The sequence below is a fragment of the Fimicolochytrium jonesii genome (genome assembly GCF_025526975.1).
Source record: "Fimicolochytrium jonesii strain JEL569 chromosome Unknown EV422scaffold_1, whole genome shotgun sequence".
Classification (NCBI taxonomy): Eukaryota; Fungi; Chytridiomycota; class Chytridiomycetes; order Spizellomycetales; family Powellomycetaceae; genus Fimicolochytrium; species Fimicolochytrium jonesii.
Window position 1 is genome coordinate 1,460,525 of NW_026515668.1, and position 11,782 is coordinate 1,472,306.

The following is an 11,782-nucleotide window of genomic DNA, read 5'->3' on the forward strand; positions in this document are numbered from 1 at the left end:
GGGTGCGTCGAGAAAGACGAGAAATACGTTGAGACCCTCGCTGGCCGACCTACGTCTTCTGGCCCTCTGTGTATATATGTATATGGACCTATCAGTGTAGATATCAACCGCTGCGCTGGCCATTCGGCTTTGCAACTTGCCGCTTTCGCCATGCCGCCCTGTGCTGTCGTTGTTAACGGCCTCCTTCGTTGCCCCGTTGCTCGCCGCTTTACCAACCTTCCTCGAACGGTTCTGCTACCGCTTCGATCGATTCGTCTAAAAACATCCGCAACGAACAACCGGAAACAGACGGACGGACATCCAAAGATTGTGCCGTATCAGCTCTCGGAAGCGGAAGCCCGTGAGGCCTTCCGGAATTACCATGAAACGTGGTATGCCTCCGCAGCGACAACACTGCGGGACGTTAAGGTCGAGAAAGTCCTCATTCCATTCTGGCTGTTTGGCGCCGAGTTTCAAGTCTATCTTGACTCAGCCCGATTGGGATTTGTTGACCGAGCAGATTTTGGTCGGCAGAACCCGCAGCAAACGCCGGCCCCGCGGAGACTTTTTTGGGAAACCAGGCAATTCAATGGAGAACGGTGGGGACAGTTGTCTTTTGACGGATCAGAGCAGGAAGCGCAGGCCTACGCATCCACACGATACCATCGCCGGTATGTCGAGGGGATGTCCGGGCCGTCTCTGTTGAAGCAAGCGCGACCCTACAATCAGGTCAAGATTGATCCCAGCGTTCAGCGGGACGAGTTTCGCGTGCCGGCAGAGATACACCAGGCGCTTATGATGGAGCACGTCAAAAGGAGCGCGCGGTATCAGGTGGAAGACAGTTTAAAGCGAGCTTATGGCGCCGACGAGGTCGAGGCCATCAAACTGTTCGTCAGACATGCTCCCAGGGGTCCACCGAAGCCTGTGTGGCTATCGTCCTATGTTTTCAACGGGACCTATCGGGGCCAAAGATTCCAGACGTTTGTCAATGGGGCAACGGGAGAAACGGGTGGCGAAGTGTTTTGGAGACCGTTGACAGCTGGTCTTGGTGCAGCAGTTGGGGCAGTCGGGGTTGCTTTGTTGGCGCCGTTTTTAGGGTTAGAGAGTTTCGCATTCCTGGCGGGGTGGAAAGCTCTACTTGCGGCGGTCCCTGGATACATGTTGGGAGTTTGGCGCGCCGGACAGAGGCCACTCAGAAACATCGGCAACGCCGAGATCGACCGGAGGGAAGAGGCGATGATGTTTAGGCAAAGAATCAGGTGGGATGACGCCGAGCCAGAGCTAGATCGTGGACCGAACCCAGGATCTCGACCCAACCCACCGAAACCGCCGCCACCGCCCAAGCCTCGTCCGTCGCCCGGGCCCCGTGACAAACTGGGCTATTATGCTAGATTGGGAATACCGACGAATGCTAGCGCGGACGAAATCAAGGCGGCATACAGTCGACAGGCTCTGCTTATACATCCGGACAAAGTTCCACCGTTACAGAAAGCGCAAGCAACGGAAGAGTTTCACAGGCTTCAGGAAGCGGCGAACGTCTTACGAGATCGTGAGTAGATTTGTCTTTTGCATAGGAGGCCGGGCCAGAATTTGGATTCACCTAAGTCATACGATGTTGCCTTCCTAGCCAAGAAACGAAGAGAATATGATAGGAGCTGATGCGGGCTCATGTGGACTTTCCTACCGCAAAGGGCTTCAACTAGGGCCGCTCTGTACAGTACACATAGAAATCGCTAGTAATACATAGAAGATTCGTCTCAGACTTTGCATCATTCTCCATTCATGCCAATCTCTTGATCACACTCTGGCGGGTGATATATCATCGGACGGCGTCTTGGCATCAGTCTATTTCCTAGCGTTTTTGCATCATGGGGAGTGAGCAGCAACCAAAGAGCTGCGATTGATACATCGTGTTTATTAGCTAATGGCTATGCTACCCGCCCGCTCAACCCGACGAACCAATCGCACTTCAGCACGTCCTCCGTCGTTGCCCGCAATATGGGATCTGGCTCCAACATACGCTCAATGATAGCCTTTTGAGCCACGCTTATTTGATGTAACGGTGAAGGGATGGATGACTCTACATAATATGTGGTAGTTGGGGTTGCAGGTTTCGGATCGGGCCATTTAATGGAATATGCTGATGCGGAGGGTGCTGGTCTCGCATCTCCTTTACCATCTTCGCCACTTGGGAGGTCAGGAAATGGATCTAGACCCCCGGTAGCAATGTTGAAGAAGAGGATGCCGAGAGCCCAGATGTCCGCTTCCGGACCCGAATATCCGTTCCCCAATAGGATTTCCGGCGCAGAAAACGGCCGCGTGCCATATACCGTGAATTTGCCGCCGCGTTGAGGATTTGCATCCGTTCGAACGCGATCGCCGTCGACATTTCGAGGTACAGAATATGAAGATGCATTGCGTGAGGGTGGTGGTGGGTATTTGCCTCCGGCCATCGCATCAGGGCCATTGACCAAAACTTTCTTGGGGTCTCCTTCTTGGTCATGATCGGCGGTGACACTCGCATCCAAGCTAATCCTATGAGGGCGGTCGCGGGACCGCAAGTGTGGACCCTCATGGATGAACTGGCTCATCCCAAAATCGACTAACTTGATGTTGAAAGCCCGATCAACGATCACATTTTCTCCTCGGAAATCCAGGTATACAATTCCTTTCTCTCGCAATGCGACATAAGCGCTCAAGAGTTGGAAAGACAACCGCCGTTGTATCAGAGGATGCAGTATCCCGTACATGTACAAAAATTCGTCTAGATCACCGGGATGACCATGCCGGGGGCGAGCGAGGTGCGGAAGGGCGGGTTGTGTGTACTCAGACGCCCGTAGTGGAGGTTCGAAAACTGCGGACGACAAAAATGGCGCGTGTTCCCGAGTAGGACTGTCCGGAGGCGCCCCTGGGGATAGCGGATGAGAGAAAGATGGCACGCCGGAAGAGCGTGAAGGAAACTGTTCGGACGATTGGGAAACAGATGGAAAAGGCGTCCCGCGTAAAGTGGGTGGCGACGCGAACGGGCCAGAGCCGTTGGACATCCGTTTTTGCGACGACGCGAAAACAGTTTCTGTGGATTTCAGGCCACCGTCTTCCGGCAAATCAACGGGTGTCGAGAAAAACGCTGCCGATGAGTCTTCGCGTAGCGGGGAGGGCGGGGGTAGCTTCGTGACGGGACTGGTTCGGTTGGCTGTCAGAGTAGAAGATCCTTGGGAGTGTGAGCTTGCGACTTCGTGGGGCGGTGTACACGGCGTCTGCGGTGCAGTTATGGGATGCGTTTGTGACCCACACGAAGGAATGCTTGGGATGGTATGTGAAAGGCTTGTCGTTGGGCGCAATGGGTCTGATGATGCAGGAACGAGGGTATCGGGAAGTCTGATTTCAGAACGGGCTCCTCGGGGTGGCTTCAAATGAAGCGCATGCGGGTGCTGAAGAGAGGATTCGGTGGGGCTTCTCCACTTCCCATCAGTTGGACTCTGTATGGCAGATGATGCATCAGAGCCCGTCACCGTCTGTACGTATGGAAGTGAAACTTGAGACCGACGCGAAGGCGACATCACTATTCTCGAGGTCTGAGCAGGCTCTGGTATCGAATCCACAGCTTTCAGGAAACTGTAGATCCGCTCCATGACAATCATGAAGAATGCTTCGTCGGCATAGAGGCCGATGAATCGCACGATATTGGGATGTGCAACAGTGCGCAGGATTTCTGCCTCCACAGGAACGAGAAAAGGATACGCCGGTGATTCGACAAGATTGGATGCAGGTACGCGATTCTTCCCCAGAAACTTGACGGCGACCCGAGTGGAGCCATCCCTTCTGTCGAGAGCTCCCGCAATGAAGCCATTGCCACCGTACCCGACGAGTTCTGTAAACAGATATCGGGCGTTCAGCTCCTTAGGGAGACTCTGTATCGTGTCGGCAAAAACTTGCATCACATTGTCCACTTCCCCTGTGATACTTTGCGCCGAGGAAACGAGACCACCAGCCACATAAGAGTTTTCACCTCCCGCTGTGTCGTCACGAGGGAGGAACGTGCTAGACGTTGATGGGGAGGCATACGGTGGTTGACTCTTCGACACTGCCGAGAAAAGTCTGGGATTGACATTCCCGCGATTCTTGCCGCCCGTATCGCCTGATCGAGTTAACGTGGCAAACGGGTTCTGAGGTGAGGTTCGCTTCGGATCGTAGGCGCCTGATCCACCCGGCTCAGGAGCCCATTGTTCCCACACCTCTTCTTCGTAATCCTCCTCATCCTCGTCGCCGGAATCATAAGTACCGTTACCGACAGATTCCTCCACATCATCACTATCATTATCACCGTGATCGGGGTCTTCTTCATCATTCAAATGATTGAAAGCTTGAAAGACGTCATCTGAGCGAGACCGCATCCTCTTCGCCCTGACAATGGTCCGCCCTGCAGCGTCTCTGTGAATTTTCACCCGCACGCGCTCCTCCGTAGAGCGGCCTTTCCTCTTGGTAAGATTCGCAAGAGAGAAGCAGCATGCCATAAAGTACTGCTGCAATCGCCTCCAAAACGCTAACTTCCTTGGTTTCCGTGGGCGTTGTTTCCGGCGCTTTCGTCGTCTTGGACGCGGTTTGATGGTAGTGGGATACTGCTCTCGCGAGTTTCCGGGGTGCTGGGAAAGGGTTGAAGATATAGGCAGCCTTTGTCGGGGTTGAGAGATCGCCACAGGAGGGGTGGCGGCAGGTGATTGCAGTGCTGAACTGGTGGAAGCGGACCGAGACCTTGTTTTCGCGCCCAAGCGACGAGACCGGGTCCTCTCCGAGCATCCCTTATCGGAAAGACCGTTCTCGACACCGCCGGAGTCGCCCTGGTCGGTCGAAGCTTCCCGCACGCGCAAAGGGATCGTTGGTGTGGGGGCGGAACGTAGTGCTACACTGCGATTCTGTCTTGGGGAGGCCGTGGCCGCGCCAATCGGGGGAGCTCTGTCGTTGCTTTCGTTCCAGGCGTGGAAAGGTGATATTCCCCGCTCGTATCCGTCCCCAGTCTCCTTCTTCCGAAAAATCTTCATCCCTGCTTTTCGCTTCTGCTCCTGCTCAAAGAAGGCTCACAAGCAACTGTATGCTCCGTTCTCGGCATCTAGTCCACGACGAGACGATACCACAGCAAATACGGTTTTCCACCGTCCGGACGAACTTCCGCCTATCTCCCGGTTGCAGCCGGGACAGCAGCCGTAGGTTCGTGATGGCGAATGCCGTTGAAGAGTCTCTGGGCTGAATCGTGTCTTAATGACGTCCCACGACTCGTTTCGCAGACGCGTACTACGTCTGTGAGCTTTAAGGTCGCTCGCTCAGCTCTCGCTTTTCCTCATTCTCGCCACATGGCCTTCACATTGAGAAGGGTGAGACCTGCGAGCTGAGGGCCTGCTGAGCGGACTTTGTATGTTCGCGACGCTTAACGGAGTGCCCTTTGAGGTCACATTGGCGTTGCTCCGTGCAGACACCGTTGCCTAATGAGGGCGAGCGAGAACGAAGCCTTCCACTCTCTATTTTCCCATGATGGACGGGTTTCGCGTTTCGCCCACAGACGGAGTGGTCGAGGATCCTATTGCGAGCAAAAGGCACCTGGAAGAGTTCCTTGATGTTGTGGAAGAGCTCTTGGACGCTGACGGAAGCGAAAAACTCACTTTATTGGACTTTCTGAGCAAGAGGTGCGTTCGTTCTCTTCCGCCATGCACCCTCGACGAATGTCAGACAGACACCAACCCACGCTAATCACCAAGACAGATCTTCATTAATCACAGTTAGACGTTATGCACTTATTCAAAGAGACCTGGATGTCGTGGACGTGCTTTCCGAAACTTTGTTGGAGTCGTTGGAAGCTGTTCGGAACGGGATCGACGATAGTTTGCACCTGAGGGTGAGAAAGTACGCGTGGTTTCGACCCTGATGGGTCAAATATACGCTCCATTTGCTGATAGTGTAACCTCATACCGAAATCTTTCTTCGCTCCAGGTCGCTCAGGGCGTTTTAGGGGTCTTGGAAAGCTTAGTAGGAAGCGAGGGGACCGCAGATACATCGGACGGGATTAGCAAACGAAATGCTACTATTGTTCTGCGTCATCCGAGCAAACCTCTGCGAGCGGTTTCCGATCTACTCGGGGTGGTATGCGCTATTGCCTCAGAAACTCAAGCTGGACAGAGGAAAGGCCTTGCGCGAGCGTGTGATCTCCTCAATCACGCGAGTGGCCTCGTTTCGCACCTCACTGCAAACGCCGGATGGTCCTTGGATGCGCTCCAAGGTCTGGGTACATATGACAAAGCCAAAGGCCTCTCTTCTGGGCAATCGATGGATGATGTAGTGGGGATGGTGTTACAGATTGTGACTGGCGAGCTCATCCTCCTCTCTGGAATGGACGGAAATCAACCACATCGTCTGTTTGAGACCTTTGAAAAGGTTCTTCAACTCTGGTTACAGACAGCAAGCACGGCAGTCGTTTCACCAGTGCTTTGGCTGCTCTTGGGTGCCGTTTTGAGATGTCAATTACCTGGGGCACTGGCAAATACGAGTGCAAGCACGACAACAGTGAAATGGATGTTGAGTCAGGGAGAATTGTACCTGAAAGGCCGCTCACTGACAGGGCAGGAAATTCAACGCGCACTTGAGCGCCGTGGGAATAGTTGGGTATCGATTATTTCCATGTTGACAACAAGCCTTCAAAAAGCGCGGGTCCTACCCCAACCCGCGTCGACCTTCGTCAAGCAGAATGTTGCAGATTTGTTCGCGTTCTATGTGAATGTGAGAGGAAACCATACGCACCTGCACAGTCCGCCTGCAGCAGCTTCACTCTCGATGAAACAGATGCGTGCCAGTCCGACTGCGTACTGCTCGATTCCCACCAATTTACAAGATTGCATGCACAGGGTCAAAAGTCTGCTCACCGTACATTTTGTTTCGGACGTCAATGACCTCGCCGCCCATATCGCGGATGTATTGCGGAATCTTGCAATCCTGAAGTTACCACATTGCTCTATCGGGGATGAACTCATATCTCTCCAAAAGGACTTCAACTGGGCCATTCACCACGAAGAGCGTTGCAGCTTGTATCCATCGCCGATGAGCAAGTTTGGAGTTTTTTCCATGGAGGACTTGCATGCGTGCGTTGTTTTCGCATTGGACGTATTCAGCAAGTATTGCTTGTTGGCTGCGGGTGCTGGAAAATCGCTGGCTCCGTCGCTGCAGCTTCCAGCTGCACAGCCATCTGCGGCTCCTACCTCTCCTGCGGCTGGCATACTGCGCTTGGGGGTTGCGATTGTTTGTACAGAAGATGCATGTATGGAGTCGCATGAGTGCGCGTCAGCGGGAAGCGAGCATGAAATTCTGAACGAATCAGTAGATGGGAAAATGACAGCACTCCTCCTGGACATCGCGAAACGCTGCCAAGATCAGCTACTGATTCCATTCTTCAGGGAACCCATGCGATGGAAGTTGTTCCCAGCGGTTCTGCTGAAAGAAGTCAAATCAGCAAGACTGAAAGAGGCCTCGAATTCGAGTAAGCTCGATTGCGGGGGAATACTTCCAGCTGCGGCGAGCCCATTATCGTTGTTACCTTCACTGAGACCTCCCACACGATCGAATATCGCTCGTGAGCCGATGAAAGCATCTTCGGAAAGTTCATTAGCCTTGAGCCCAAGGCTCAGCGGTTCCTCTGAGATACTTGGGGGCACTTCAGCCGTTGCGCAGCGGCCCGCCATGATGGAAGAGCCGCGGACTAGATACATGGAGGTTCGGCTTCAAATCCTTGAAGGCATCCTTGGTTCTCTTCGAGCATTTAATGGTCGCAGATCCAGCGTGAACCTCAACCGTCGTCCAAGGTCCGCCAGCGCCTCGCCTTCTTCCCTTTTGAGACCGCATGATCCTTCGGCTGCTTCCATAGCAACGTTATCGGGCGGTAATTTGCTTGATGATGCCGATGTACCAAACAGTGACCGCTCGGAAACTGCAGGCGAGATAGCCTACTTTCTGGATAACGGTGAGTGACGTCCTGCTGTGCGATTTGCGGTTTGACTTCATCACTCATATCACCTCCCGCCAACAGATCTATCCTCGTTCCTAGCGGACCTGCATAAATACCTCCTCTATCATCGAAATGCGAATAACGCCATCTTCCATGATCATTTGCGGGAAGCCGTGCCCTATCTTTCCTCACTTCTGAGACCTCCAGATGCAACCCGACGACCTGCACCACCGGCAATGCCACCACCAGGCGGTGCCGCCAAGTTGCGAGCTCGGAGGCTGCAACCCCTTGGGAAACCGGGCGGCTCAGGGGAGATAGAGATTACAGGAAGGATTACGGTACCGCGACTGAGCAGTACCTCAAAAAGCGACCTTCCTTCGCAATCGTCTCCGCCAGGCGGCTCGTTCAATGAGTCTGTGTACGTTTTTGGAGCCCGCGGTTTATCGTCTAGTATATTGGATTCTCATGTGTGACGATTTGAATGAATAGTATACGAACTTTGGAGTTTATGCATTTTGAGCCCCGCACGTTCCCTCCGCACTTGTGTTGTTTCAAATTGGGACTGATTATGCCCTTTCAGGGACAGTTGGATTATGTTGACTTGGTTCAGCAATCGATTTTACGGGTTGGAAGTGCTGCTATCATGATAATAGCTTACATCTGATGCGTATTCCGACCTTTTAATTTAGAATTTACATGTCCTATTGGACGTTGACGACTCTTCTCAATAAGGCTGCATGAAAGCGCCGCAATGCACAAGCATCATCAGTGGTCAAGTTCTCTACCGGACAGACCCATGGCGCCCTCACCACTATTTGCCAGCGCCATGTACCGCCAGCAGGCCTGAGAGGTCCATCGATGTGCCCTGACGCTCCTACATGAGGTCCCAGAGTTGGCCACAGTGAGTCCTCATTCCAGAATTCTCAAGGGCATGCATCCCATGAAGACACGTACATTCTTGTAACTCAGCATCAGCTCCTTGAAAGCAGTAAACTCCGCCAGGCTGCTCAGAACATCAAATACATCCCCATCTAGAGCTTCCTTCTGAGATCTACCGCGTTCCAAACGGGTCACTGTCAGTTCTTTTGTCAAGTTGTCAGCAAACGCAAACTGGGTCCCACTTCATCATCATCAAAAAGGTTGACATGCTGAACCAGCTCAGCCGCGCCTTCAACCGCTTCTCTATAAATGTTTCTATGAGCTTCACCTGGAGGAGATGATGAGCTTCCATCGGTCGCAGTGCAGACATGGAATCTCACCAAACAGACGCGTACATAGCTGTGAAAGAGATCGGTGTAGACATGCTTGTTCTCCTCGTCATCGGTAAAGACATCGCAGTTCTCTGCCATGAACGTCTCCTGTAGCTCAATGAAGTATGGGTCTGATGGAGCGGGTTGAATCAGCACAGGGTCCAGTATGAATTGGTATGTCTCCTTTAAAATGACGTACGTACCCATGAGCATATCTTCTAGCTCACCCACAACCTCGTCGAATTGGACATCTGCACTGCTGCATTTGCTGAAAGGCCAAGCGGAATCAGCGTTTGATCAGGGCAATGCTGTTGACCTGGCTTCATGCGCTTTAATTATGGAAGCTAGTTCTGACACATGGCGCGCGCAGTTTCTCCACCCACCTGCTCTTGGCCACCACCTCTTCCCCTTCCCCGTCGCCTTCTCTCAAGCTACGCGTCGAGCCGACGCGGCTACTCGAACCGAATCGGATGTCCTCCCCATCCACATCGAGATCTAAGTCTGGTCACGGCAAAAGGATTGTTGGTCACCTCTGCATTCCGCCGCGAGCCGCGCATTGGACGATACGAAGACTGAACCTACCTACGCGGGAGGCAGTTGCGGCCATTTCGGAGCTGATGTTGGTGAGACTGAGGTGTGTATCGTCCTGAGTAGAATGTCCTGGCACGGTCGTGGTTTGAGCAAAGTTCCGTAACGTGGGTCCCGGAGTATCGCTGGCTCCTGACACTACTGGGGTGATCGAGCGTATGCAGCTAATATATATGCCTGAGTAAGAAGGATGCTTGTCGTTGGACTGGCGTAGTTCTGGCGTTGGACTGTTGAAACTGGACGGAGCGGGGCAAGCGTGACAAACGGGGCAAACACACGATAGTACGCGTCTCTACTACGCTTCTTGAGCCTTCCAGCGACCCTTGGGAACGCTCGCCTGCGCTGATCCCACCCTACGACTCGGTTTGGAAGGTAAGGAAGTTGTATTTGCGGAAGAGAGAACACCACGTCCCATCTTCGCTCCCGTCTTTATGCCCACCACGCGCAGTATCGGCTCGCTCCTCCCACTCTTTCAACGAGTTGAATTGCGATCAATCCTCAAATTTGACCAACGCAGTAGGTATGTGAAATGTGTTTCGTATCGAAAGGTACATATGATATAGGGATACAATGGTATGAAGATGCTGAATGTTATGATGGGGTATGCAATGAAGATGATATGATGAATGGTATGCGAGTGAAATGTCTAATGTATGTGTGGATGCTATAGGCTAGCTACAGATCCCTCAAACGAGTGTTCGAACGGCGGGTCTTGTCGAACTGTGGCCGAGACGGGGGAAGAAGTGCCTCTAAGCGCCCAAACGAGCCTCCTTGATGCACTGCGTCAAGGTGTCCTCGGATTTCCATCCGCAGAGCAGGGACTTGTTGATGTAACCACATGAAGCTTTCTTGAAGCATTCGAATTCCGGTTTCCACGCGCAGCTCGAGGTGGCGGTGGAGTCCTTGGGGACACAGAGTTCGGAGTTGCATCCGGCCACCTTGCATCCGGCCTCCTTGGGCACGTCGGCGTCGGCCTTGGCTTGCGTGATGCAGTTGTTCAACTCGTCCGACTTGGCCCATCCGCAAGACTGGGTGTTGTTGTCGAACTCGCAGGAGGCGGCGGGAGTCTTGAAGCAGGCAAACTCAGGTTTGTAGATGCAGATACCCGGGCGGTCGGGGCTGGAGGCCGCGACACAGAGTTCCCCGCTGCATCCCGTGACTTTGCAAAGGGGTGTGGGTTTGGTCGCCGGCGCCGTCTTGGTCTCGATGCATTTGGTGAGCTTCGGGGTCATCTTCCAGTTGCAGGATTGCTCGCGAGCGTTGTACTGGCATGTGGCGGTCTTGAAGCACTCGTACTCGGGCTTCTGCACACATCCACTGACGCCGGGTTCGGCATTGGAAGGCAGACACAGCTCAGCGCTGCATCCAGCGATCTTGCAGTGCTTGGCGGAGGCGGCGTCGATGGCGGAGGCGGACACACCAGTGAAGGCGGTCAAGGCAAGAATGGCAAGAGTAGTGAACTGCATCTCGAATGTCTTTGATGGACGGGCGAAGAGAGGGTTGAGGCAGGAGTGTTGAGCGGTGCGGGTGTGATGAGTGCTGCGATGAGGGCAAGAGGAAAGGGGGGCCCCCCTTTTATAGCCGATCCCTGTCCTGCATTGCTGCGTACGTTGCTGCGTTGATGCGCTGCCATGCAGTGAGAGAGGCATCAGCTTTTTGCTTTTTCGCTTTGTAGCTCAAAAGGGCCGGAAGTGAGTATGCTTTTTCTTTTTCTTTTTCTTTTCCGCCTTCCGCCCAAAGCTGTAATAACTATACGTCCTTTCGCTTGGGAAGCTCAGCGCGCAGCTGTCAGCCGGGTTAAGATGCACATTCATGCTTGCCATCTGCCCCGTCACCCGATGTGGGGTAAAGACAACAATACATACCTGCCTGCCGGCCCCCGGGCAGTGCCGGCCGTCTTCAAAGTTTTAGACAACTTTTACGCAGTAACCCCACTCTGTGACATGTGCGCAGTGGGGTTCATTTCAGGCTTTCAGCACGG

General features: G+C 53.5%; 5 protein-coding genes across 5 annotated transcripts; 2 read left to right on the forward strand and 3 right to left on the reverse strand.

Annotated features, from left to right (window-relative positions):
• Position 1: 1 nt before the first annotated feature.
• EV422DRAFT_22341 (uncharacterized protein) lies at positions 2-1,773 on the forward strand. Its single transcript, XM_053065487.1, has 2 exons — positions 2-1,528; positions 1,607-1,773. Exons 1-2 carry the CDS (start codon positions 151-153, stop codon positions 1,636-1,638), a joined length of 1,410 nt encoding a protein of 469 aa, XP_052930268.1. The 5' UTR covers positions 2-150; the 3' UTR covers positions 1,639-1,773.
• EV422DRAFT_22492 (uncharacterized protein) lies at positions 1,722-5,282 on the reverse strand. Its single transcript, XM_053065503.1, has one exon. The coding sequence runs from the start codon at positions 5,016-5,018 to the stop codon at positions 1,908-1,910; it is 3,111 nt and encodes a 1,036-aa protein (XP_052930269.1). The 5' UTR covers positions 5,019-5,282; the 3' UTR covers positions 1,722-1,907.
• Positions 5,283-5,457: 175 nt separating this feature from the next.
• On the forward strand, positions 5,458-8,064 carry EV422DRAFT_22602 (uncharacterized protein). The gene is made up of 4 exons (XM_053065517.1): positions 5,458-5,657; positions 5,734-7,731; positions 7,791-7,978; positions 8,045-8,064. The coding sequence occupies exons 2-3, from the start codon at positions 5,896-5,898 to the stop codon at positions 7,860-7,862; spliced, it is 1,908 nt and encodes a 635-aa protein (XP_052930270.1). The 5' UTR covers positions 5,458-5,657; positions 5,734-5,895; the 3' UTR covers positions 7,863-7,978; positions 8,045-8,064.
• Positions 8,065-8,774: 710 nt separating this feature from the next.
• On the reverse strand, positions 8,775-9,820 carry EV422DRAFT_563106 (the ARF-like 2 binding protein BART-domain-containing protein; the record flags this gene model as incomplete). The annotated part of the gene is made up of 7 exons (XM_053072025.1): positions 8,775-8,837; positions 8,918-9,014; positions 9,085-9,170; positions 9,238-9,344; positions 9,417-9,481; positions 9,597-9,714; positions 9,796-9,820. The coding sequence occupies 7 exons, from the start codon at positions 9,818-9,820 to the stop codon at positions 8,775-8,777; spliced, it is 561 nt and encodes a 186-aa protein (XP_052930271.1).
• Positions 9,821-10,550: 730 nt separating this feature from the next.
• EV422DRAFT_502743 (uncharacterized protein) lies at positions 10,551-11,267 on the reverse strand (the record flags this gene model as incomplete). Its single annotated transcript, XM_053068296.1, has 1 exon — positions 10,551-11,267. The coding sequence occupies one exon, from the start codon at positions 11,265-11,267 to the stop codon at positions 10,551-10,553; it is 717 nt and encodes a 238-aa protein (XP_052930272.1).
• Between the last annotated feature and the right edge of the window lie 515 nt (positions 11,268-11,782).

What these genes read in the sequence shown, in the direction of transcription:
- EV422DRAFT_22492 (XM_053065503.1), bottom strand. Translation starts at nt 5,018, where the DNA reads ATGAAGATTTTTCGGAAGAAGGAGACTGGGGACGGATACGAGCGGGGA.
- EV422DRAFT_22341 (XM_053065487.1), top strand. Translation starts at nt 151, where the DNA reads ATGCCGCCCTGTGCTGTCGTTGTTAACGGCCTCCTTCGTTGCCCCGTT. An exon ending in GGCGAACGTCTTACGAGATC is followed by an intron (nt 1,529 to 1,606) that starts GTGAGTAGATTT and finishes TTGCCTTCCTAG; the next exon opens with CCAAGAAACGAAGAGAATAT.
- EV422DRAFT_22602 (XM_053065517.1), top strand. Translation starts at nt 5,896, where the DNA reads ATGGGTCAAATATACGCTCCATTTGCTGATAGTGTAACCTCATACCGA. An exon ending in CGCGGACTAGATACATGGAG is followed by an intron (nt 7,732 to 7,790) that starts GTTCGGCTTCAA and finishes TAATGGTCGCAG; the next exon opens with ATCCAGCGTGAACCTCAACC.